We start from the raw sequence: 27,109 nt of genomic DNA, 5'->3' as shown, positions 1-27,109 counted from the left end.
ATACACATTTTTTACCATTCTTTTGAATTTTTTCCGGCTAAATTTAGTTTGGAGTTTGTACAAGCTTGTGAAGCTCAATTCACTGATACTGCCTCGTGAATCGATGTCACACTGGCAGCACAAACATGTGCTCCATTCCCATGTTTCATTTAATTACATCCCTTTAAGCGTCTTTTTTTCTCCTCTCCGTGCTCTTGAACATTTTGGAGGTTTTATTATTGGGATTTGTTGTCACTAGTTAAGGCGTACACAGACACACACACACTATGTTCTTTGTACTTTATATCAAACAGACATATTTCAAGCTCACACAGGCCACATTAAATGTCCCCTTCTGTTTGATCAAACGGAAAAAATAATAGATTCATACCGAATTTTGACCTTTTAACACTGCCTGTAGGAAGGCTAATGTAGCTTTTGTGAGTCACAACAAAGAGCGAAGAAAAAAAAAGTCAAGACAACACAAAACTGATGTCTACAAAACAAGGAGGACGTCCTTCAACATGACAGGCTGATTTCTTTGGCCTTCCCTTCACGTCATTCTGTTCCGTGTTAGACCAGCATCAAGGAATTTCATCGTGAAGGACAGAAGCAAGAACTGTGTGGAGCAGTTGATGGGGTTTTGTATCAGAAACACAATTCAGAGCCTGAAGGAACAACTGCAAAGTGCTGCGAGGTGTCATGACTGACATAGCGCGCCTTCTGATGTGTTGCACTTAAATAAATAAATAAAACAAAATAAAAAATGTATAGATTTGTCTTGCATTTAATAGAAATGTGGCATCAATATAATGGCTTTTCTGTTGCGCCTTTGGCACAAACCGCATGTGTATTTGCTCCTTGGTAACTTCAAAAATGTGTTACGTAGAGCTTTAAACGTTTTATATTAGTGGGCGTTTTTAACAAGCAGTTTATAGGTCATGCACAAATGTATTATTTACACTTCAAAGATTAAAGATTCAATGAGACATGTTTCATTCCTTATATCTCAATTTGACTTCTCTCTTGTTACGAAACTGAAATAGTCTTTTCTCTCCAAGAAAACCTCGCATAACTGCACAGTTCGAAAATCTCCTGGGAATAATTGGTATTCTCTACATGAAAAGCTTAGATAATCACACAAAAGAAGAAGCGTTAAATGAGACTCGCTTTTCCAAAAGGCGCCGTCTGACTTGACAACAACACGATCTCAGAGGCAGCTACTTCGCTTAAGTGCAGCTCGGACAGAATGTTACACTTTCATTTCGTCGACAATGAAGCCAGTTTTACAGATGAGTTTAAGTCAAATAATCGTATTCCATTGTTTCTCTTATGTGTTTGACTCCTACATGATAATTGCAAGTGTCATTTGCAGCAGTGCATTATGGGATAAGTGGTGGAAGTATGCTTTACTGGCAGCTCGTTATTCATAGAAAACAGGAGATTTTCCAATGGGTTTTATCTCATATCTTCAAGAGTATACAATGGTCAATCTTACTCAAATCTAACGCATGATTTAGTTTACAATTGTGTAAACAAATATTTAGTTATTGAGTTTAAACTGAGTTATTTAAAAAAAAAAAGAAAATAATTTTGAGAATATATATAGCAGCTGCACAAAAGCAGATTAGGTAATTGTTTCTTCGTTAAAGGCAACTTTTTACAACTTTAATCCGGCAATACATTTTTTTTCTACTGTTTTAATCTTGTTATATAAATAAATATTACTTACTTACTTATAAACTATTTTTTACGACTTTAATCTAGTAATAAAGAATTTTCCCACAACTTTAATCTTGTAAAAAAAATGTTTCCCTACTTATTTAATCTCGTAAAACAAATTTTTCCCTACAACTTTAAATTCGTAATAAACCATTTTCCTACAACTTTAATCTCGTAGTAAAATAAAAAAAAAAGTATATATTGGAGTAGCCCTAATACTCCTACTTATGGGAGTTATTCAAGGGTCAAACAAAATATTTACAAGGGCCACATTTGATGAAGTGAAAATGAGACAACAAATGACATCATATTAAAACTCTTATTCTTTGCTTCATAATATAAGAAAATGAAGTAGGTTTTTAGTATTAATGATGCAGTAGATTTTTTTTAGTAAATTCATCACACATAACAGTTCAACAATTCCAATAAAAAAAGATAATTACTTACTTTGTAAATTTTTTTTTAAAAGAGCACATTAAAGTCGTTGTTTGGTTTGTGTTGCCTTGTAATCGTTGTTTGTTTTCATAATTTTCACTATAATATTAAAACCTTATAATATTAACACCTTGAAGTGGAACAGACGAAAGCTAACCTAGTTTGGTCAACATGTAACTGTAGTTAAACGGGATGAATGCTCAGTCAGGAAACGCGCCGGAAATGCAGGGTAAACATGTCAGTTGAACTGTTCTTTCCAAGCACACCATCGCTGACAGTCCTGTCTCGATTCTCCAACTGCACAGTTTTAAAACTGCCAACTTACATCGAGTCCAAATAAGGGTCAGACTCCACAAAGAGAAACAACCAGCACTGACTGTTTTTTTCAATGTCAAATCAAATATGCATCAGTGGCTTGTTAGAACCCGATGAGCTGGACCGGCCTGAGAAGGAAGTTGACCTTCATTTGAAGACATGTTGCTGAACCCATAATCCATAAAAGGGATCTCGTCGGCGTGATGAGCCGCTGCCAAATGCCTGCTGGGCTGGCGTCTGAGGTGGCCAAGCCCTGGAAGGCAGTCTGGTCGGTGGGATGGTATGACCAGAGAAGCTACCATCTGCTGGGGAGATGTGTTTTCACACACATTGGCAACTACTCAATACAAGGTCTTCTCAAGGACTGTTTGTTGGATACACAACATGGAAAAAGTGACCTTACAAAATACACAAGTGGGTTTTTATTATGTGGGATTTGTGTTTGGAACAGCAACCGATTACTATTATTATCATTACCAATATTATTATTATACTTATTATTCTCATTATTATACTTAATCTACCTCTTTACGTTTTTGGAGTGTGGGAGGGATCCATGGGATTTGGGTCAGTTAAAAAAGGTTTTTGGTTCCTAATAATCTTCATATGAAGTGGAAAAAATTAAGTATATATATCTATATATGTATTTTCTATTAAGCATTATACCAAATCTACCAGAGCATAGAAAAATATACTTCACACAGAATGGAAAATTCTAGCCTCAAACTAGAAGCAAAAATTATTATTATTTCTGAAAGTTTTTACAAAATACGATTACTTGCAAACACTACGGAAAAAAAATGTGGCACCAAAAGAAGTTTATGTCCCATTTCTATCTAAATATGATAAATAAATGATCAATATTAAATTAGAGGGAAAGAAAACTTGAACATATCAGTGATGATTTTCCACCCTTGTGTTAACTTTGGGTCAAGGTGACCCGGTGGTCCTCACAAGGAATAACACAAACACATCTGTCATCCTGACCCAGAGATAACACAAGGGTTGAACTATTAAATAATGCTTGAAAAGTGAAACTAGATTACGATTTTAACTTAAAAAAAAGGAAAAAAAGTATTCACAACTACTTAGCATGGGTTTCAGGAAATCATAGGCTACATGAGGAACAATCTTCCTCTCTCTTTGCGCTTGATGGAGTCTACTGACTCCTTTAAGAAACATCTTAAGACGTTTCTATTTGTGCAGGCTTTTCCTTGAATTTCTCGAACTCCTGTGTTGTTCTCGGTGTTGTCTTGATCTTTGAAGTATGTACTGTTTTGAGTATTGTTTTGATTGTTAAAGCGCTTTGTGACCCTGGTCTCGAAAAGCGCTATATAAATATATATTACTTACTTACTTACTTACTTACATTAGCATAATTGACCGTTCTGCAAAATCACAAGAATGAGTCATGTTGAGGTAGAAATGTTGAATATAGCGATAAATAAATATATAAACTAGATCAAAAGTGACTTTTGCCCAACAACTCCTTTTTAACATTCCACATCTCCAGTCGGATCTGCAACTCTGTGTTCTTTCTTTAACTATACAGACAATTTCACAGGAGTTCAAGCATCACCGTCGACGATCAAAATTAAATGTCGACGATTTGCTTTTTGATCTTGGAGAGTAAACAGCAAGGGGGAAAAAAAAGAAGCTGTCAAACGGGCTCGGAGCCTCAGCGACCTGAAGTGGAACAGATGAAAGACGAAGCTAAGTGAATTTGAAGGTAAGCCAGTGCGCTTAACTCCAATTTGAATTTGTTCCATTTGTCTGTGTGATGTTCGCTCCATAGTCGAAAAAAAAATGAAGCTTTGCTCAGCTTTGTGTCTTTCTCTTTTTTCTTTATACCCAAACTGTCATCTTAAAACCTTTAAATTGAAATAACAATTGCCTTCAGGGAATGAAAGATCTTTTACATATGAATCTTGGCAAGACAGAAACCTTAAGCGCTTCCAAAAGTTCGAAAACCACCGACAACTTTCAATCGCTTCAATCTTTCTACTGTTGAGCTTCAATTGAATGTTTACATTTTTGTTACCCATCACAAACTTTACTTTAACTGGAAACATTGAATGACACAAGTTTATTTTTACATATAGACATATGACTCAATGTAATAAGTAAATGTACAAAAAAAATGGAATCCAAATTAAAAGAGTAAGGGTTCAAATTAATGCTGGGTTAATTTTCAGTGTTCAGTGTGGTTGTCAGAAACCATCTCACCATAACGCTGAATCAGCAAGATCTCTGGACTAGTTACAAAACAACGTTTGTGTATTTGCGTCTATGTAAGTAAGTAAGTAAGTAATTCTTATTTGTATAGCGCTTTTCTAGACCAGGGTCACAAAGCGCTTAAACAATCAAAACAACATTCAATAAAGTATATACTTTAAAGGTCAAGATAAAACTGAGAACACAACAGGAGTTCCAGAAAATCAAGGAAAAGCCTGAACAAATAGAAACGTCTTAAGATGTTTCTTAAAGGAGTCAGTAGATCCATCAAGCGCAAAGAGAGAGGAAGATCGTTCCAAAGCTTAGGAGCAACAGCCTGGAAGGATTTCTCTCCTCTGGTCCTGAACCGTGTGCGAGGAACCATAAGTAGATTCTGATCCACAGACCTCAGAGCCCGAGCTGGGGTGTAAGGCTGGATCAGATCAGTGATGTAAGGAGGAGCCTGACCATGAATAGCTCTGAAAGTAAGAACCAGAATTTTAAAGTTGATCGTAAAAGAAACTGGAAGCCAGTGAAGAGTTTTAAGGATCGGAGAAATGTGAGTTCTTCTACTAGAGCGGGTCAGAATTCTCGCTGCAGAGTTCTGAATCAACTGCAGGCGAGACAGATCCTTCTTGTTAAGACATGAAAACAAACTGTTATAATAGTCCAGACGAGAAGAAACAAACGCATGGATTACAAACTAATTACAAATGATGTATGTTTGATCGTATGCGGACGATGGTGTTCTGTACGTGTGAGTCGGAGACCTTCTGCCAATGTATGAGTTTGTGTTTAAGAATTATGTATATGTAAAGAAGAATTAACAGAAGTTAGAAGTTCATTTTTTTCTTTCTGTGGGCCCAGTTACAAATGCCTCATGGACTGGTCCCTGGACCACTGGAAACTTCATCTGCTGTTTTCTTAAAACTAATCACAATTTAACGTTACTCAATAGGACATTTAGGAGCACAGAAATCCCTCGCTAGACTATAGTAGCACCCTCGTAATTCCATTTAATTTATTTTTAACCTACAAGTTTAGTCCAACTTTAGTTTGCCAGAGTCCTTATTCTATTGAGGCCTCATGTTTATATTATGTTTGTCACTTCATAGATTCATTGAGAATCACACACCAGTAGTTGCCTTAAGAGTTGAGTTGAATACCTTGTTTCTTGTCCATGGGCTAGAGGGACTACTTTTTCCAAATCATTTATTTTTATTAAAGAAATAAGCATAAGATGAATTACCAGATTTTATTGATTTTTATTGAACACAAATACAAATCTTACATTGAAATCACTGAGGAAATAAAAAATAATTATTACTACTACTGCTACCATTATTACTACTTTTATTAATACTCCTGATAATATTTAGATTTCCTTGTTGTTCAAACTAAGATCAACATGTTGTGCATTTAACAGTGAAATACAATTAAAAAAAACAACCTCAAAGCTCTTAAACCCAACACACCTCCGCAGTAGCAGAATTAAAAAAATATCTTGCACGTCAGTGGGGACTCATTTAATTGAGAAAATGATCTCTTTAATAACAAACATGTTTATGATTTTACTTTGTCTGGAATAGAACATTTTTGTGTTGCATCTTCTTTTAACATTTTTATTAAGAAAGTGGAATTACATAAAAAAAAAACAAGTGTTTTGTAACAGATCTTTCAATATCTTGGCTGGTATGAAATTTCCCAATAGCTTTTTAGCCATTTTGCAATTTGGCAACCAAAATAACTGCAGAACAAGTTAACAACACTGAATATATTTGCTTTATCCTTATATATTATTCATTTATAGCTTGATTTTTACAGTTTATTAGGGCATGCTTTAGTGTTTAGCTCTAGTTTACGTGCTTATTGTCGTATATTTTCCTGGATTATGGGGTTGTAAGAGCCTCAAAAGAATGGTCTGTGACATCTTGTACAGACTTATCAACCCGTGCATTGAAAAGCAACACATTAACAAAGCGTCTTTAGTGGAGAGCTGCAATTAAATTTATGATAACGGCCAAACAACCGCGCCTGCCTTGCTGCTCTTGTTTAATTGGTGTTAACCACTTTCTGAATCAGTGTTTTTTAATTAATGGCTTCACACTCTTTTGCCTTCAGCATTGCCCTTGACTTTGTCTCTTTAAGAACACCAAGGACTTATATGAGATAGTTGTGCGTATCGAACAACGCCTGAGGTTGTTGGGTCAACTACCCCCCTGTGTATTGCTGCTCAAGAAGCGATTAGATTATGTGTTTGCTGTAGATGTAGCAGAAAACAGAAAGAAAGAAGGATAATAAAACATGGTGTCATTTGATCCATGGAAAATTACCAACTTCTATTATGTATATTATGTGATTAAATCATTTTAGTTCTCAACCTTAAACGAATAAATAAATGATGTTGATTTGTGGGAAAATGGCCAAAATTTATAAATAAATACGAAGTAAAATGCAATAAAATTACGGAATTGGCCAATTTGTTATCAAGAGTTTCCAGATTACTAATACAGTTTATGATTATTAGCATTTAAATTGAAGCTAACCTGAATACAAATATCTACACTTGGTATTATCCTTATCCATAGCTCTTGAGATTTCTTTTTCTGTTTTTTTTTATCCTGTTTTTTCTCTTTGTCTTGGAAACCTTTTTATTAAAATCAAAATGGACACCGTATCAATCCATCCATATATCTATCCATCCATCCATCTATCCATCTATCCATCCATCCATCTATTATCTATCCATCCATCTATCCATCTATCCATCTATCCATCTATCCATCCATTCATCTATCCATCTATCTATCCATCATTAAGTGATTGGCCTGACAAGTGGAAGTGCTACTAAATTTATAAAAGCCAAACAATTTAACATTCAGCATGAAACCATCCGTGAAGAAGAGCGGGATAGGAAAAAAAAAGAAAAGAAAGCAGCAACATTTACTGTCCTGTTGTAGGAGGTGAGCGGACTGATCAGAGAAAACACCTTGAGATTTATGGTGGATTTTGCCTCTGCTGACACGGCAGCGCAGGAGAAACTTTGCTCATTGATCAACGCTGACAGGGATGAGGGGAAGAGAGGCCAGTAAACTGGGATTCACGTGATAATGGAAAGAAAGGTGATGCATCCATCGTTGTCACTGGATCAGCAGCTGTCTTCCAAGACTCTTCTAAATATCATTCACATCGGCGTCAAACACACCTAATTTGCGTTTGTTGATCATGGAGATAAGAGTAAGATATAACACAGAACAATTTAATATAATAGAACCCAATACAAATGTCAAACTTTACATTAAACAAATGTAATTTGGGCATTTCGTATTCATTGATATGGTGCGTAGGTCTCACTGGTGACCACACACAACCTCCTAATACATAGTGGTTGCTCCTCACCTACTAATTTAAAAGGAAAGACAAGAAACACCCTGGAAAGATTATGCCTTTACCAATTCAAACTCACTATTCTCATGAGTAAACCAGATGAAAGCCACTATGATAGAACATAGACACACAAACTTACAGAAAAAGATCCAGGTTCACCCAAAACCTCAAGATCACCTACATGTAAACCCATCTTTTCTCATAACTTAACTGAGTTTCTTTACAATAAAGGTGAGTAACCAGTTATACCTCATGAGGCTGAAATGGAAATAGCAAAACATTTAATTCCTGCATTTATTAAGTGGTTATTTAATCCATATTTGCTATATATGCCATTAAGACTTAAGTACTTTTATTCTTAAATAGATTGGTAGTGTTGGTAGGAAGTGTATTACTGTATATATTGTCCATCTGTTTCCTTCTTTTTTTCTTTGTTTTTGTAAAGCGTCTTTGAAAACCTGTATGTATTATACTTCTTATTAGGTGTCACAGTTGGAATGATTTTGAGAGCCAAACATGCATAAAGAAGGACGGTCTAAATACGGTGTAAACACCTGCTGCCATCAGACTCCACAACAAGAACACACCAAGATAATTATTTAACTGCACCTTTCTTGTTATTTTTGTAAATATGATTGTGTATATATAATATAGTGCAGATTTATTTTCTATTCTATTTAGATTTTCTTTTTCTTTTTATTATTTTATTTCTGGGTGTTTTATTTTTTTTGGTATATTGCTCTTGCTGTTGTTAAACCGAATTTCCCCTCGCGGGACAAATAAAGGTTTCTGATTCTGATTTCAGTCTTCCTTTCCATTTTCGTTCTGGGGCGATACCAAGGTGATGTCATATGCTCTAAACTTTCTTAATCCCTGATAATATAAATGTTCCATGTGTTGTACCCTCCAATTGTTCAGTTGAAATGTCATTCATTCATTGAGTGATTTTGAGTGTACAACAACCAAGACACACTCGCTCGAACTGGTGGCAGTAATATCACTCCATAGGCGTCCCCCAAGATGTGATGTGGGTTGTAAATCCCACCCTGTGATGACGCAATGACGTAATCCCGCCCATGGCGTGTTGGCTCAGTCGGCGCAGAATCATGAAAGTGTCCCACAAGTCACCCACCAGGTAATGTTCAACCTTGAACCTTTCAACATTTCGCCACATTTCAGGCTTCAAACATAAAGATATAAAATGTTATTTTTTTGTCATGAATCAACAACAAGTGGGACACAATCGTGAAGTGGAACGAAATTTATTGGATAATTTAAACTTTTTTAACAAATAAAAAACTGAAAAGTGGGGCATGCAATATTATTCGGCCCCCTTGCGCTAATACTTTGTAGCGCCACCTTTTGCTGCAATTACAGCTGCAAGTCGCTTGGGGTATGTCTCTATCAATTTTGCACATCGAGAGACTGGAATTCTTGCCCATTCTTCCTTGCAAAACAGCTCGAGCTCAGTGAGGTTGGATGGAGAGCGTTTGTGAACAGCAGTCTTCAGCTCTTTCCACAGATTCTCGATTGGATTCAGGTCTGGACTTTGACTTGGCCATTCTAACACCTGGATACGTCTATTTGTGAACCATTCCATTGTAGATTTGGCTTTATGTTTTGGATCATTCTCCTGTTGGAAGATAAATCTCCGTCCCAGTCTCAGGTCTTTTGCAGACTCCAACAGGTTTTCTTCCAGAATGGTCCTGTATTTGGCTCCATCCATCTTCCCATCAATTTTAGCCATCTTCCCTGTCCCTGCTGAAGAAAAGCAGGCCCAAACCATGATGCTGCCACCACCATGTTTGACAGTGGGGATGGTGTGTTCAGGGTGATGAGCTGTGTTGCTTTTACGCCAAACATATCGTTTTGCATTGTGGCCAAAAAGTTCGATTTTGGTTTCATCTGACCAGAGCACCTTCTTCCACATGTTTGGTGTGTCTCCCAGGTGGCTTGTGGCAAACTTTAAACGAGACTTTTTATGGATATCTTTGAGAAATGGCTTTCTTCTTGCCACTCTTCCATAAAGGCCAGATTTGTGCAGTGCACGACTGATTGTTGTCCTATGGACAGACTCTCCCACCTCAGCTGTAGTTATCTGCAGTTCATCCAGAGTGATCATGGGCCTCTTGGCTGCATCTCTGATCAGTCTTCTCCTTGTTTGAGATGAAAGTTTGGAGGGACGGCCGGGTCTTGGTAGATTTGCAGTGGTCTGATACTCTTTCCATTTCAATATAATTGCTTGCACAGTGCTCCTTGAGATGTTTAAAGCTTGGGAAATCTTTTTGTATCCAAATCCGGCTTTAAACTTCTCCACAACAGTATCTCGGACCTGCCTGGTGTGTTCCTTTGTCTTCATGGTTCTCTCTGCGCTTTAAACAGAACCCTGAGACTATCAAAGAGCAGGTGCATTTATACGGAGACTTGATTACACACAGGTGCATTCTATTTATCATCATCAGTCATTTAGGACAACATTGGATCATTCAAAGATCCTCACTGAACTTCTGGAGTGAGTTTGCTGCACTGAAAGTAAAGGGGCCGAATATTATTGCACGCCCCACTTTTCAGTTTTTTATTTGTTAAAAAAGTTTAAATTATCCAATAAATTTCGTTCCACTTCACGATTGTGTCCCACTTGTTGTTGATTCATGACAAAAAAATTAAATTTTATATCTTTATGTTTGAAGCCTGAAATGTGGCGAAATGTTGAAAGGTTCAAGGGGGCCGAATACTTTCGCAAGGAAATGTATATAAAGCGCTCCGGATTATAAGGTGCACTGTCGTGCTGTCAGGCTTTTAAGTGCGCTTCATAGTGCGGAAAATATGGTAGAAAAGATAAGGAACGGAGACATGACTAAATCGTCCTTTCTTTCAGAGCAACAAAATATTAAATAACAAAAACAAGTGTTGATTCGATCGTCTGCGTTGTACGTCAGTCTCTTGACAAATCCATCAGTGAAAACACAAAAAGCTTGATTTAAGAAAAAAAAAAATCTTTTATGCTTTCTAACAACTGTGTGTCAGCGTCAGACATTATTAAGCAAAAGGATCCAATTGTAGTTAGGAATCCTGGAATCTCTATGGGGGCCTGACATGGTTATTGCATGAATCAGCTGTCTCTGCGGGGGCTGCGAGCAAAGACAAAGACTGATGTGAATCAAGGGCGACACATGCAGAATACAATGTAATGTTTGTTGGAATTACAAAGTCTCTTTTCTTTACGTTTTCAGGCAAGTCTTCCACTCGAAGACAGCTGCACCTGCAGTGATAATGCTGGAAACCCTCAGGCTGAGGTAATTTCACGATGAAAGGCAATAACATCGGCGAGTCAAGGAAGTTAATGGAGGATGTTTATTAGTCAGAGAGAGGGCTGTAAATGAGCAGGACGTGTTTTGGGAACAGACTCGTCTAGATCCCTGGACGACCAGTGATGAGTGTTGTGTTGTAGCTCTAATCTGCTACAACTCCTGGCAGTGACTAAATCACAGCATCGCAGAATGTTGGTACAACATTCAAGTCTGTAAAACTCATTATACCCTGGGAAAACACAGAATCAGTCAAAATCAACACCTTCAGATCATTTTCATATTTATTATTTTTTATTTGATTTGACGACAAATATTCGAGAGTGGTTATTCCTTTGAGATACTTAATTTGATACTTGTCCAAACCACACTACCTGATATCAGATTCCCTTTTTAAAACTTTAAATGATGGAACAATAAATTATTTTTTTAGGCGTTTTTTCTTTAATTGGCCGAATTATTAATTATTATCAAAATACTATGGGACTATATAAAGACAACATTCACAACCAATTCCGACTGAAAAGGTTAACTGATAAACTTAAGTTATAAATGAAAACTTAACTGTCTTGTCTCTGGCGGGCGTCAAACCTTTCCATCCAAGTATTTTTGATTTAGAAACATTTCTCGTTGGTGATTGTGGGCTTAAGACTAGGTTTTGAGACCACTTATTGGTGTAAGTAATCTTGTTACGGTGATAGTTTTGTTCTGTGTTTCATTCGGTCTTAACGCAATTAGGACGTGATTGTGGTCTCGAAAGTTAGCTGGCGTACTAATGCTTATGCTAGCGGTTCTAACAAAGTTATAGCCAGTAATTAAAATGAAGCTTTTCCAATGTCAGCACAACATTCATTAAGGATTTGCTTTAAGGAAGAAATATCCCTGAGAGACGTTATCTCAAAACAGGATAGAAAACTTGTAAGTAAACGTAAGAGATGAGTAGATAAGATAAGGGAGGGATAGATGACTAAATCTTCATTTCAGTGTTAAGTAATGAAAACTAGTGTTGATTTCATCATCTGTGTTGAACATCAGTCTCTTGCAAATCCCTCAGTGAAAACACCAAAAAAGCTAGATTTAAGTCTGAAAAAAGCATCTTTTATGCTTTCTAACAACTGTATCTCAGCGTTAAACACTGTGATTATTTCAGTATTAACGCAATTAAGACGTAATTGTGGTCTAGAAAGGTTTTTTTTTGCACCTTTAATGATACACATGACGTATACCAATTTTTAGATTCCACTAAACTGCATATAAATCGAATGAAAGTCATCAAAAACAACTAAAATATCTTGAAAAATGTTCTTCAACTCCAATCAGGTTACAGTGTTTAAGTGTTTAATATGTGTAACGCTCTTATTGGTCAGAAACTCGCTGTTCTTGGTGGTGTCTGATCTGAGGTGGTCTTGTAACTAGTCAGCCACCTTAATAATGTTTACAATTGATGGGCCAGCTTTAGAAAATGTGTGTAAGTGTGACAGAATGCTTTATGCAATGTCAGCATGAATGATAATATGAGTTTTTTTATCCTAATTCAGATATTATGGTCAGTACTGGAATACCTTGACAGTCCCAAATTTAAAAACAACAACAATACATTTCTGTGAAAAGTGCATTTTAAATATACAATAAACCTTAAAAATAACTTGTAAAAATGGAACTCAGAGCTAATCTTAGCAACAAAAACTGTTTAGTTTCTATGGGTTATTATTCTTCTCATATTCCAAAACAAATAAAATAAATAGACATGGTGGTTGGTGATAAATAAATGATGAAAAGAATCCGACGTCGGGGAAATATCATGAAGAGCCCATTCAATTAATTACGCCTGACTAACTATGAATATATTAATTCTGAGCCCATGATAACAGCTATAATTGTTTGACACACATACACACAAAGACTTACCTCGAACTACTATCGTGGTGGACTTCTTGGCCGGGTTGCCGACGTTGTTGCTGGCGATGCAGCTGTAGACCCCGGCCTCCTCCGAGCTGATGGCCGGCAGGGTGAGGGTACCCCCTTTCACCTGGCTCCTCAGGGGGAGGCTGTCGTTGGTGCTGACCCAGTTGAGCAAAGGCGAAGGTTCCCCTCCCGTAGTGATGCACACCAAAGAGACCGTCTGGCCCGGATTCACCACGATGGGGTCCTCCACTAGTAGCTTTATAGACGGAGAGGCTAAGGAAAGAAAAGAGATTTGGATATATTAATCTAACTTATTACAGTTTTATTATTTTAAAGATGTAATTGTTTTTATTTTGTCCTTCTTTTTAAGTACTTCTTTGCCACCCAGAAAATGAAATGATGTGCCTATTTAAAGGGGTCTCAAACTAGTACAGGTTATAAAACTAGCATAAAAAATTATAAAATTGTAAATTAGTAGGGGTCTTACAGAAGTTTATTCTGAAACTATTCGGGAAATTTGATTATTATTTGGCCGTTTAATGTATCATTGATATATGTGTGGTTTCACTTTGTAATTGGGATTTTTTTGGTCTTTTTATACATTTATTTTGATTTAGAAATCTGTTCCATCTCAACAATGCCAGTGCTTGGTTCCATTTCTTTTCTGGGAACTGTTAACACTACAAAGAATTCCTGGCAATAAATATTTATAATCAAAGCTATATACACGATAACATTTAATGTGAGGACCTTTACTCTTTAACAATCTGATGTTAAATAAAAATGGACTCCCTCGCATAAACTTTGACGACAAATGGAAGGCCACAGAATATCGTGGCTCGTGACACAGAAAGTTTGTTGCTTAATATAATATTCAAAAGTCCATAGTTCTTAGTTCAGAATTAAACGGTGACAATAAAGAATAAAATACCAGAATATTAACTTACTTCTCTGTTTCTGTTACTTTTCTGTTGTAATTGTGACTATGGTTAACTTTGGTAATCTAAATTTTTTTTTTTAAGTAAGCCCATCACGTAGGCCCCAGAAAAAAAATGTGTTTGAGGTATCCCTTTGACCCACAGGCAAGACAAGGCATACCCTAACACATTTATTTTCCCGGGTCGTCTTGACCCAGAGATACTACAAGGGTTAATAATCTATTTCTTTATTCCTTTGGTTGCGTGGCCCCGTACAAGAGCCACATATATCTATGTGGCGCGAGTGTTGAGTCGGTGCAAGAGCGTCAGATCAGAGAAGTACCCGTCTTGTTGGTGAGTCTGAAGATCACACTTCGGTCAGGGATGCCGCACACGTTGCGCACGGAGGCGACGCAGCTGTAGTTGGCGTAGTCCTGAGGGCGCAGGTTCTTCAGCTTCAAAATCTTCGTTTCCCCCTGCAGCTCAGGAACAAAACAACACTGGTATGCAAATGTGTGCAAAAATACCACCGGCATTAGTCATGGAAAAACAAAATAACAGAGGGTAGAGCGAGAGAGAGAGAGAGAGAGAGAGAGAGAAAAAAAAGTCATGTTAATGGGCTGGACAAAGACGTTATTATAATGCTTGCCTCTTTTTAAAAGGTTAACCGAAGTTCATTTTAATTTTCCAACGGAATTAATTTGAATTTAAAATATTTTTTATTCAAATACATTATGACTGAGTGAATAAAACATTAATTCAATCTTACATTTATATTCTCAGGCATATTGAGTGCAAGGAGTCAACGTAGCTGCAGAAATCTGTATGGTCGTCGCCTAGTGATGATGTCACCAATGGATTTTTAACCCTTGTGTTGTCTCCAGGTCAAAGCGGCTTCCAGAAATGCATATGCAGTGGTGATGAAGATTGTTTATTTTGACCCAGAGACAACACAATGGATACTACATACACATTTGTTTTTGGGCCTCTGGGTCACCTTGACCCAGAGATAACACAAGGGTTAAAAACGTGTTTGAGGTCATTGAACTATAACTGGATGATCTAAGCTTTCGTTCTGCCACTTCCTGTTCTGAGGACGCTTAATGAAAAGTAATTCACCTTATTGACCAATGCCTTCTAAATAAAGCTGATATACTGAATGAAAAGCCAATAAAAATCCTGCTAGAAAGATACTCATAACGGAATCCTCAAAAAACTACACAAAAAACAGTAAAGGACACAAAGATCGTGATGAAAAGGTAGCTTTTTTTTTGGGGGGGGGGACTATAAAATAAGAATAAATAGTACAAGTGATTGTCTAGTTGTTATTTTATACCAGTCAGCCTTAGTTCCTGAACAAAAACTAACTAACTCTCCTCCAAGATCCTGGGCTTTACAGATTTTACACAAATTACATAAATTCTACGCAACCTTGCCGTGGCCTTAATTTTTCAGTTAGATACTTAAAAGTTGGTGTGCAAAGTCTGAATGATTTGAAAAAAATTCACACCCAATTGGGGGCAAAATGGCCGTAGAGAAAAAACAATCTCTTCCACAGAAGCTTTCCTCATATAAGTCTGAAATTTTACGGGAATAATCTGTATTTAATTGCCTGACTATTTTATTTTATAACGTATGCCTATTTGGATGCAAAATGGCACAATTTCAAATTTTTGTTTCAAGTTTGCAACATAACACAAGTTCATACAGTGGCCTCGGGGGATCCAACTCAAAAAGGCTCCTAAGCCTAGCTCATTTGGAACTGAAGAAGCTTCTCGGATGAGAAGTGAAACGTCTTTCTAGGACTCTACACAGTCCAGTTGATTCACTTTGGAACCTCTTGGATAACCATGCCCTGGGTGAATGTGAACCATAACTCAAAAAGATGACCCGAGACCTCCGAAAATTTAGTCGGCCTCAGTCTGCCTGTTTGGCCACAGTAACGTTCCAAAAAAAATCGCCTTCTGGCCTCGATAGTGACCTTGGAGGTCACTTTTTTTACCTTCCGCCACACCTAATTTGGGTTTGTGGAAAATGACTAACCATGACCTGCAGCTCTGTCTCGACTTCTTCCACCTCTAATGCACAAATTAAAACTTTTAACATCTGCCCTATGAATTTAGCGGTCGAGCAACATTTTTCGCCTCTTTACCCGAAGCACTATCTCGGCTCGCAGTAGGCGTGTGACGGACAGATTTGTTTCAATAGTAGTATAGATAAATGTATGCGGCATATGAATATAATCAATGCCTACATATGAATAAAAGAAAATTAAAATTAATTTGAAAAAAAATACAGTATGTGGCTTATTTTTCAGTCGGCAGCGACAAAAATATCTCAGAGGATGTGATTATTGATCCTTAGTGTGAGTCTGTGAAAAATGTGAAGCAACCATGTGACACTTTCCGGACTTCATCGCATGAAGCCAACTTCCCTTTTTCTTTGCAGCCTTTTCTATCACTTCCTTCAGTGGGAGGAAGATATCAGCAGTGGATGGAGGTGTCGCTCTGTAGTATTTAAAGAGCACGCTCTCCTCACAGCAGGGGATCAAACTGAAAGGAAAATCCATTCGGAAAATGCATCTGGTGCAGAAAGTATTGGAAGGGACAGGCACATTAAAGAAAATTGGAAGGGGTGTGGTGGAGAAGTGATGGTCGTATCGATGAAATGATGGAACACTGAGGTGAGGTCGGTCGAAGGAATAATGCCCCGCTCCTGCCACTGCTCCAATTCAAGGTGGAGAAAAATGAACGACCTCGATTTAGTTCACATAATGTACAATTAAGTGTTCACAGCCCAGGACGATCACATTTTTAGACTTAAGTGGTGAGAAGACTGAAAAATGAAACGAACAAACAAATTGGAACAATTAGAATGTAGGTCACTTTTAATGTACTGCCTGAACCCCCGGGTTCATAAGAGATGTGACATTTTACGCAGAAACAAAATAATAACGTGAGAAATTTAATTGTCGAAGTAACTAATGAAGAACAATAATGAGGGTCGCGATGAAAGGCCGTTCCACAGCTTGAACAGAAAATGAAAAGAAATCAATTAATTAAAACACAAAAGATTGATTTTTAGAGCAAATAAAATGGTTTACCGAATGAGCTTGACAGAACAGATGGGTAAATACTCTTTTACAAAATAACTTGAAAGTCAATCAGTCAAACTACTATGAAAAAGTGAAAGCGTCTAAAGTATTAATTTAATTAAGTTTATATTTTATTTTTGAAGGCAACATTAATAATGGCCTTCCCCTACGTTGAAAAATGGATCTGGATTGGCTGATGAAGATTCATGAAACAGTGTCCAATTTTGATTGCTCAATATGTGGCGCCCCCCCCAGTTTAAAAAATCATGGAACCAATCCCATTTGTCTCCTCAACATACTTCCTCGCCTTCAAAACTAAGGACGAGCACCTTAAAACTGGATACATCATCATAAGTCGTTCATAAAAGGAAGTGAAGGTTGACAACAAGAGAAACCGCTCAGATGACACCAGCGAATGTGTTGATCTCTTTGCTTTGGCCTTTCAGCATGTTTATACGATTATCAGAAATAACAAGAGAAAGACATATGGTTATAACACAAAAAAACATTCTCTAATGGTACAGGAGACGACAGGGCTAGGTCATTCTGCATCGGTAGCATGTAGATTGTACTTCGATAAAAACAAAGTATAGCTAAGGAGAAATAACATTTTGAAGTAGTACAGATTGGAATCCTACTGAACTGAGATCTGAATATTGGAATTTTAATTTGTCCTAGGTTGATTCCAGTTTCTACTAGTTAATTATAATCTCTACTAGGAGAGATTGGAATCCTACTACTGTATTGGGATCTGAACATTGAAATTCCAATCTGTCCTTGGACAAATGGGAATTCTACCAGGAAAATCTCCAATTAAGAAATTCCATGATTCAGTCTATTTTACAAAACATTTTGACATTTTGATAGTAGGATTCCAGATCCTACTAGTATAGATTGGAATTCCAATTGTACTAGTAGAGATAGGAATTCCAATCTGTACTAGAAGAGATTGGAATTCCAATCTGTACTAGTAGAGATTGGAAAAGAAATACCCTTACTACAGAGGGAGGTCCATGAGAATCTCCGCGGAGTAAGTACTCTTGTTCATTATTCTTCAAATTTTGAGTATTGGACAGTCTTCGTTTGTCGCGGATTTTGAGCTTGAGGAATGACTTTGAGGAATGAGGAGATTCATGGGACGGAACCCAATACTATTTTTCCTGGATGGAGAAGTATCCCAGATACCACCAACAAAAGCTGTGGCAGACGAAGCTTCATAAAACATTTTTCATGGCAACGCAATTTATCAAATATTCTTATACTATTTTTCCTTTACTTAGTACCGTTCAAGCCAATATACATAAAAAAGTCTGGCAAGGACTCAAAGACACTGCTATGTGAAGCTTCATCAACCCATCACTCAAAGCCAGGGTATGGACCCGCCACATCGAAGACGATCTCAAATAACCTCATTCTGTTTTTCTACTGTGGGAGGAAAGTGGAGTTCTAAGATCGCCTCGAGCCAAGCTTCAAGCAACTGTTGGACTCTGTGGGATATCTTACTACTAGTTTTAAAAAGAAGGTTTAAACAATTCTCTCCCACTTGTATAATGTAAAAAGAGCCGATATAAGACGCCTTCGAACGTGTTTGGAATTTATTATTCTGTTTGCTTTTTTTAATTCGATTAATCCTGTACATTTGTTAACAGAAGAGGATGGAAGGGGAAGCTAAAAATGTACATTTTGAAATTGGATGGAAAATAAATTACACACACACACACACATATGTGCACATATGTAGTTATTTACCATTTTGGTAGGAGTTTAGGGAGGATTTTATGGGACTTAGGAAGCTAATCGCATATTTTCACACTCAGTTCAAAGCTTAGACGGAGGATGAGAGCAGAGGGAATGCAAGAGGTGGTGTGATGAGAACAGAGGAGTGTTTGACGGTGTCCAGCTGTGCGTGAGTCTTCGGCTTTTTCTCTTCCTCTCTATATTTTTCTCGATTTGGCGAAACATCAATTTCACTTATCGTCTGCTCTCAAGCTTCCTTTTTTTTTTTCGCTTTTGTTCTCCCCAGAAGTTTCTACTCCTGCAGTCGCTAAACGGACCAATCACCATTCAGGGACTACAGTTGCCAGAGCAATTTCAATCAACCCTTTGTTCCCTTGGACAACGTGAGTCCGTTTTTATATTGTAATTCAAGAACCTCTACTTGAATTCAATTGACGCAAGGTTGCCTAAAATTATTAGGAACATTCAATTTTTTCAGGGAAGTTATCTTAAAATGATTGCCAGGTAATTTATAAAACTGTGTGTACCTCCTGAAGCTTTTTGAGGGCCAGTGAAACTTTTTTTTTTTCAATCAGACCCCATAAAATATTCCACTTTTACTTACTTAGGCTGATGAAGTTTCTTGAAACAATGTCCTTTTTAAGCGAAATGGTAAAATAAAATCTTTATAAAAATCCTTCTTATAAAGCCTTTGTTTTAAACAGTTATTTTAACAAATCCTCGGATCATTTTAAAAATGTGGGCGCCACCTACTGATCATGGAAAATTGCTTTACGAAGCTTCATCAGCCAACAGCCAAGAAAATAAGAATGTTTTAAAAGGTTTTTACTAAAATTGGCTTTTTTACAGAAAGTTTCAGATCTAAATGACATATTTTTTATAACATTTAATAACATTCCTCTCCCCAAAAATACAGTGTATTTCAAAATGTTCCTTTCTGTGTTTTTTTTTTCCAAGCTAGAGATTTTCCGACTGGAAAGCAACCTTTCAGAAGAAGCCTTTACTGACTATTCTGTAAGCCATAATGTTATAAAGTAAAAAGTATCACTTAATGTTTGTATTTTGTGAATACATTTCCTTTTGACTAATGATGGGTCCATGAAGCTTCATGAAGCACTATACTTATTTTCAGAGCCCACTTGATGGCACTCACTTTAATAAATCCCCAGATCATTTAAAAACCGAGGGCGCCACCTACTGAGCATTGAAAATATATCATTGGTTCATGAGGCTTCATCAACCAGGTAAAAGTGGAAAATTGTAGGGTTTTTTATTTAAATTTTTTTTTTTTCATGGGACATAAACAAAACAATTTAAGAGGTAAACATTCATTTTGTTATGATATTTTTGTAAGATTGCTTTCCTAAAAAAATGTTGTATTTTTTCCCGATGTAAGCTACTTTTTCTGCTAGAAACAACCTTTTTTAACTTTAACGGTAAGGCCTATTTCTTTCAATGTATTACTTCAACTGAAGATTTGATGTGAACTTCAATATCCTTTAGAGTACTGGTGGGTTTATGAAGTATCATGAGGCCCTATTGCCTCTCAAAAATATTGTTTTGAACAGTTTTTCTTCTTGAGATTTGACATCATTTTTAAACTGATAGGGTACCAGCTAAAAAGAAAGGACTCCATCATCATGAAGCTTTATAAACCCATCACTATTTTTGAGTCTGTAATTGTCCATTTCATGTCGTCTTACCTGTGTGAAAAAGGGTTCGTATATCTCCACTCCTTTGTCGGAACCTTGCGTCAGAACCTCCCTGCCGCGATGCCAACTGTAGCGGACCGGCGGGTTGGAGTTGGCCACACATCTCAGGAACACCGTCCTCTCGTAGTAGAACTGCTCCTTGGCCTCTCCGATACTCTGATGCACTGTCACCACTGGGTCATCAAGGTCTGAAAGAGAGGAAGAAACGCATCACGATGAGACTCTTTAACATGACACGTCAAGAGCCATCTGATATTGCTTTATTGTACAAATAAAAGCTAAAAATAGAATCGCACAAACACCACAGTGAAATCCCCAATGGTACTTTAATCATGTTAAATGAGGTCATATCAAGAGCGTCGTTGCAGGCGATAGGTCGAAGTAAGTCGCCCACAACTTGAAACAATTGGTCGATAGGACACATCCCCTGAAGTCGATAGACTTTTCGTCAATGAGCGGAACCGCTTCGGGCTTCCCACTCTCTCTAGGCTGTGTGGTTGAATCAGAAAAGCTGATAAACAAGATGCACAAGATTATGTTTGACGCCCATCACTTCGAGCAGAAAAGTCTGGCCGTCCTCCTCTTCTGATTCGGGTACTGTGCGATTTGGCACATCAGTTCCCTGCGGAATTTTCCCAACAGATCTGAGGGACGTTTTATCCGACGCTAGACAGTTGGTTATTTGAGAAGCCATTTGTGGTTGATTAAATGGATTCAAAGTTAATCATCTTACCCGGCGATCACATTAAGCCTTGGCAAATGGTATTCATCATTGCTGTGGTGTCATTGCTAATACTCCATACTTTTAGATTATGTCCATTTGAATGCATACCAAGACCAGCTACTTTTCTTTCATATCTGTCCGTTTTAAGAGCAGAATAAAGCCAGTTCAAGAAATGTGAGAGAATGGACGACGACAATACATTTAAATCTTAATAATGTACTAGGAACAAAACAGTTTACCCTTCCAAGGCATAATGACATACATTTCTATTCCAGTTTTTGGCCAATTTGTACTCAATGGTTTGCCCCAATCAGACACTGTAACCCATATTTATATTGATTTAATGTAGACAATAGCATATTTGCTATACTTTGTTTATGATTCCCACTAATGTAAAATTTCCCTTTTCAACGGTATGCATTAATAATGTACATGTTTAGTTACACCATGCATAAATACTACTGTGGTTTTAGCCGATTAGTATCCGCGAACATTTCTCACAAATTCCCTTAATTCCATCTGTTAGAACAAAGGGGGGCAAAGCAAAAGTATGATGGAAGTTGCCGTGTTGGAAAAGGAAAGAAAATATAACTGTGATTCTGTTGTTAGAGCTTTAAATAGTTCAGTACATTATGGAGAAAAAGGAAACAATGAGAATATCATGATTGATTCCATATTAGCAGTGGTAGATTTGTGATTAGTTGCCATAAGCATTTTTTTTATTTTTTGTCAAGGATAATCGAACGTTTTTGCCACACTAGCTGTGATCGGTGGAACTTAAAATTAATATTGTTTTTTTTTTTTTTAAGTTTTGTGAAAATAAGAAACAAATACCCCATCAACATCAAACTTTAAGGCATTTAAAAATGAGGTGAGTACAACCTATTAGGAAGAATGCATATGGACTCTTTATTAATTAATTAACCATTTATAACAACTGTGTATATATATATATATATATATATATATATATATATATATATATATATATATATATCAATTCTAACCCAGAATTTCATGTTTCAACAATTTCAAATGTATCCGTCTAAATACTAAATATGACCCAAAACAGATTTTTACATGATAGGAAAGAAGGGGACACAGTGAATCTTGTTGAATTTTGTTGCGTTGCTTGACTCAGTATTTTGCTGCTTCCTGCATATATGATATAATATCACTTCAACCATTGTTGCCCCAAAGGCCTGTAAACAAATGTTAGCCTTTCTGTTGTCTTTGGGTCAAGATTAACGAAAACACATTTGTTTTTCGGGCCTTCGGGTCACTTTGATTGTGAGACAATTGTGTTGACACTCCCCGGTCTTGGTCCCGGCTGAGGTGATCTTGACTAATAGTCAAGTAATCTCATTAGTTTCAAGGTAGCACATCCATAAAGAGATTCCATATTCTGCCACCCTCCTTCAAGAAAACAAGCAGTTAATATACATCTAAATCCTAAATGATTAAAACCCTCAAGAGAGATACTCCCAGTTCGCCAGGCAAAGTCATTATTAACGACTGAATCTATTGCTTTTCATTCAGTGGCACTAGTTCAGATGCTGGATTTGCACAAGATCAAGTCCTAATCAAGGTTCCACGGGGTCGCAGCTAACCACGGTGGACGCATTGGCCAGAGAATGCTGATTCCTCAATTTCATTAAAGACATGTTTTTGCCCTACAGCCCCTTAATCAAAATCTAGCAGCGGTCAATACTTCATCCAGGATCCATTACAGTGTCTCAGGTAAGCACAATTACCTTTGGGGGGCGTGGGGACACCGGGGAAGGGGGCTGTGACAACAGTGGAGAGAAGACAGAGTGATCGCGGGGCTCTTTTAGAAGAGTAGATTGCTTTAAGTAAATACATTCATTCATTATAGACGGAAGAGTGTGACATTTTATCTCAGACTCCATCCTCATATGTCTCCCGCCTTCAACGTTCAATTCACAAAAAGCCAGAGACGAAGGGTTTTATTGAAGCCACCATCTACCCTGGTACTCATGGGGGTTTTTTTGGGTGGGAACAGCCTGTCTTTCTTCCTTAGTGAAAGCAGAGGAAATGTTTTTTTTTTTTGTATGTTTGTGCATTTGGTACAAGTGTGAGTTTGGGATATTAATAGGACCAAAATTACATGCAGACAGGAAGTGGATGCTTGAAGCGCAATGGAATGAATATGGAAATATGTTAATGTTGGCTGTGGATTACATTTTGATGAATTTCAACCTAAATTCGCTCCATCAGAATCTTTTCTACGGCAGCTTGCGTGTGTGCTATTTCTTAAAGATTAGGTTATAAGCGACCAATCATGAGGAGAGTCACTCCTAAAAGTATAGTTATTGGTGAAAAAACCTAAACTCTAACGTTGATGCGAGTTTAATGTAAGACATTGAAAAAATTTAAAGCCGCTGTTATGTATGACATTATGAGCTTTAGAGTTTTTTGGATAATTTAATTTTTTTTGCATTCCGTGACTTCCACTTCTACTTAAGCTTAATTAAAGATGCCGTTTTAAAAACCTACACTATTTTTAACTTTGTCTTAGCTTTACAGTAGATGATTCCAACCCTTACCAAACAAAGGTTCACTGTATGCACATTTTAAAGGCTCAATAAGTTGGATTTAAAATAGAGTTTCTGGCTCCTACTAGCGTCAAAATAGTGGAACTGCAATCTGTATCACATTTTTAAATTACTTATGCATTTGTTTCTAAAAATGTGATAAACAAAATAAAGGCTCTTGTTGTCCAGTTTATGGATTTATCTTATTTAAAGTCTCTAAGTATTTTACACCTCATATTGTTGTATTCACTTTTATAAATCAGTTGATGGTTACTGAAGTGAAAAGCATTGTTTCAATAATAGCTAGAGAATTCTACTACACGAGTCCTGCTTGTTCAAAAGTAAACCAACTAATATACGAAATGTAAAGTTTTTTTCTTTTAGCTCCATTAGCCAGATCATAATTGCTTTAAAAGACATCACATGACCCTAGTTTTGGTCTGCCTCAATTACCCCTCTGTCTATTCTAAGTTTGATTTTCAGAATTTTACCATAATTAAACTCTTACAAACTAGCGTGTCTGATTGAAATTTCATTGGTTTCATTATGTTATCAGCCATTGCATTAAATCCAAACATTCTTGTAACCTTTGTTAAAATCCTTGATGGTTTTATCGATGTCCAGATCTTCACTTGGAATACATTATTGAAAGTCAGACCACTTATGAACAAGGACAGGTACCGATACTCTTTACCTTAAAAGCAGTGCAGATTCTGGTGCCTCATTTAGTTTTATTTCTGTCACTTTTTTTCTGATAGTTTATCTAAAATACACACATTCAACACTAATGCATCCTGTCCTTAGAACACACAATGAATCCATAAAATAATACTGACCGAAAGTGTTGGATTTTGAATATGTATTTTATTTCAACATTCATTGGATAGAACCTAATAATAATGGACTTTATTTGTATTGCACTTTACATTCAGTCAACAAATCTCAAAGTGCTACAGGTTTTAAGCAAGATACATCAATTAAAAACAGCTTACTGCTTAATAAAAAGGTAGAAAAACCTTAATGAAACCCATTCCTTGCGACTAGTTGTTTTAAATCCAAATAAGGGAAGTCAAGCATTTTCCATCACAACTTTGGAATAATCTGCTTGTTGACACTGTACCTCTTTTAATTATTTTAACAAATATATTTTAGTTGATTTTTATTGTAAATTAATGTTGGATTTTGTTTAACATGTGCCTATACGTTATATGAATGCCTTTGCTATTAATTATCAATAATGTAGTCATTTTCAGCAATCCAACAAAAAATGTAAATCCATGTGTGTAACTTAAATTTAAAAAAGACTATGTCTACGTGTGTGCGAGTCACTGCTAAGCGTTAGCAAAAGCAGCATTGCGGGTAACAACCTGCCAATGTACAACTAATCGCTCCAGAGCGCCAACCTTCACATCAGTGGTGCTCACAGACCATGACAAGTGTCTGCCTCTTTTGACATTAACTTGTGACGACAGAGCAACGCAAAACACAAATGTCATGCCCATCAAGAGTGTACATTTGTGTGTGTGTGTGAGTATGTGTGTGTAGATCACACAAGACAATCTCTTTTCACTCCACAGAAGAAAGAAGTCAAGCTAAATATATCGATATCACGGCTCGAATGGCAGAAGCAGATTTAGAACTAGCATACGACAACAATGATGGCGAGTGTGACGTGGATGAAAGTGACAACATTATCACTTCAAACCATACGTCGTCTTTCAAGTGTCTTCTCAATAAAAAAGGACAGCAAACATTCTTTACCTGCCTCGACCACTACAGTCCAAACACCCGCCCACTTCCTTTTTTCAGACCCTCTTTTAGGGGTCGTCCCTTGGGTGATAATCTAATTCAGCTTATTTTCCGTTTTTTTTTTTCTCCTTTGATGTCTTTCACTTTGTCTTGTCTGATCTGAAGTCACCTGGGAGGAAAAACATCCATCAGCCACTCAGCCTGAGCGACAGAAGACGGTGATTAATTTCTTCTTAATAACCATCCGAGCTTGATTACCAGTGGGAGGCGATGACCCGGGCGACATTAGAGGAGCGCCTTTAATGAATAAAAACAGTGACGTTGTGTCAAAGTTAAGTTTTTTTTTTTTTTTTTCCTTGAATTTTTACGCGTAAGAAGATATGGAGGTCACGGTCGGAGGGAAACACGAAAGGCAACTGACTCGGTGCGGATCTAAAAAGTTGAAATTGTTGCCAGCGAGACAGCGGGTTAATGAGGTGATGATATTATTTAACAGCTGTCTCCGACACTCAATCCACATCAGAGCGGCTTGCTCTCTTTTCAGAGGGTTTTTTGGGTATAGGACAAAAGCAATTACAGTTATTGCCTGGCAGGATGCCCGGTGAAGGACCTAACCTTCAAGCATCTTGTTCACGAAAGACGGATTAAGATATATCTGCATTGAAAGGAGGGAAAATGTTGTCAACGGTGCCGCAGACTCCTGGCTGACGACCAGTTTCTTAACCGATGAAATGGATGAAAAAAAATACATGATTTAAATGAACCAAAGATGAAAACGGTACATAGATGGCTGATGCAACATTTGACCTTAGAACCGACCGCTATATGTAATGCTTGGGAGAGTTTCTGGATCACGTCCTCCAACGTCATCGACGTCTCTGTTTCTATGGCGCTAACACTGTGTTATCCCTTTTTTATGAAGGTTCTTGAAGGCCACAGGAGGCATTTGTGCTCCTTAGAAAATCAAATATACTGTATAATTAATTTCCTGTGTAGTTGTGATGTGTATATAGTGATATTAGCCATCTCATGCTGATATTTGTATTTATGGTCTAAAGGAAATTCAGCTGTAGTTGGTATAGTATATGGTAAGTATATAGTACCACTAACCCATATTTGACGCAGGTTACACAGTGTAGACCAGACCTGGGCAAAAATTTGACTTTATTTATGCGTCCCTCGTAATGTCAAAGTATGATCATGTATAAATGGTTCTAATGCATTAACAAATGTGTTTTGTATTTATTATTCAACATAACGCTTATTTACTTTTTGTGTGTAATTTTTCGAGTATATATTAATCTCCCAAAACATTTTTTTAAGTTAGTTAAATAAAAAAAATTGAAAAAAATACTA

At 37.0% G+C, this 27,109-nt stretch overlaps 1 protein-coding gene across 3 annotated transcripts in view; it reads right to left on the bottom strand.

The window, feature by feature from the left end:
• LOC148062307 (MAM domain-containing glycosylphosphatidylinositol anchor protein 2) overlaps window positions 1-27,109 on the bottom strand; it is a 232,611-nt gene that overhangs the window by 99,941 nt on the left and 105,561 nt on the right. For 2 of the 3 annotated variants that reach the window (XM_087812225.1, XM_087812226.1), the window contains exons 4-6: window positions 20,717-20,913; window positions 14,526-14,658; window positions 13,269-13,538 (exon numbers count right to left, since the gene is read on the bottom strand). In XM_087812225.1, the coding sequence (XP_087668351.1) occupies window positions 13,269-13,538; window positions 14,526-14,658; window positions 20,717-20,913 (600 nt within the window). Of the gene's footprint in view, window positions 1-13,268; window positions 13,539-14,525; window positions 14,665-20,716; window positions 20,914-27,109 lie in introns of all 3 variants that reach the window. The other variant, XM_087812224.1, reaches the window with a different exon arrangement.

This window comes from Callionymus lyra, chromosome 17, assembly GCF_982586985.1.
Source record: "Callionymus lyra chromosome 17, fCalLyr1.hap1.1, whole genome shotgun sequence".
NCBI classification, from domain to species: Eukaryota; Metazoa; Chordata; class Actinopteri; order Syngnathiformes; family Callionymidae; genus Callionymus; species Callionymus lyra.
This window is presented reverse-complemented; position numbering and strand designations above follow the sequence as displayed.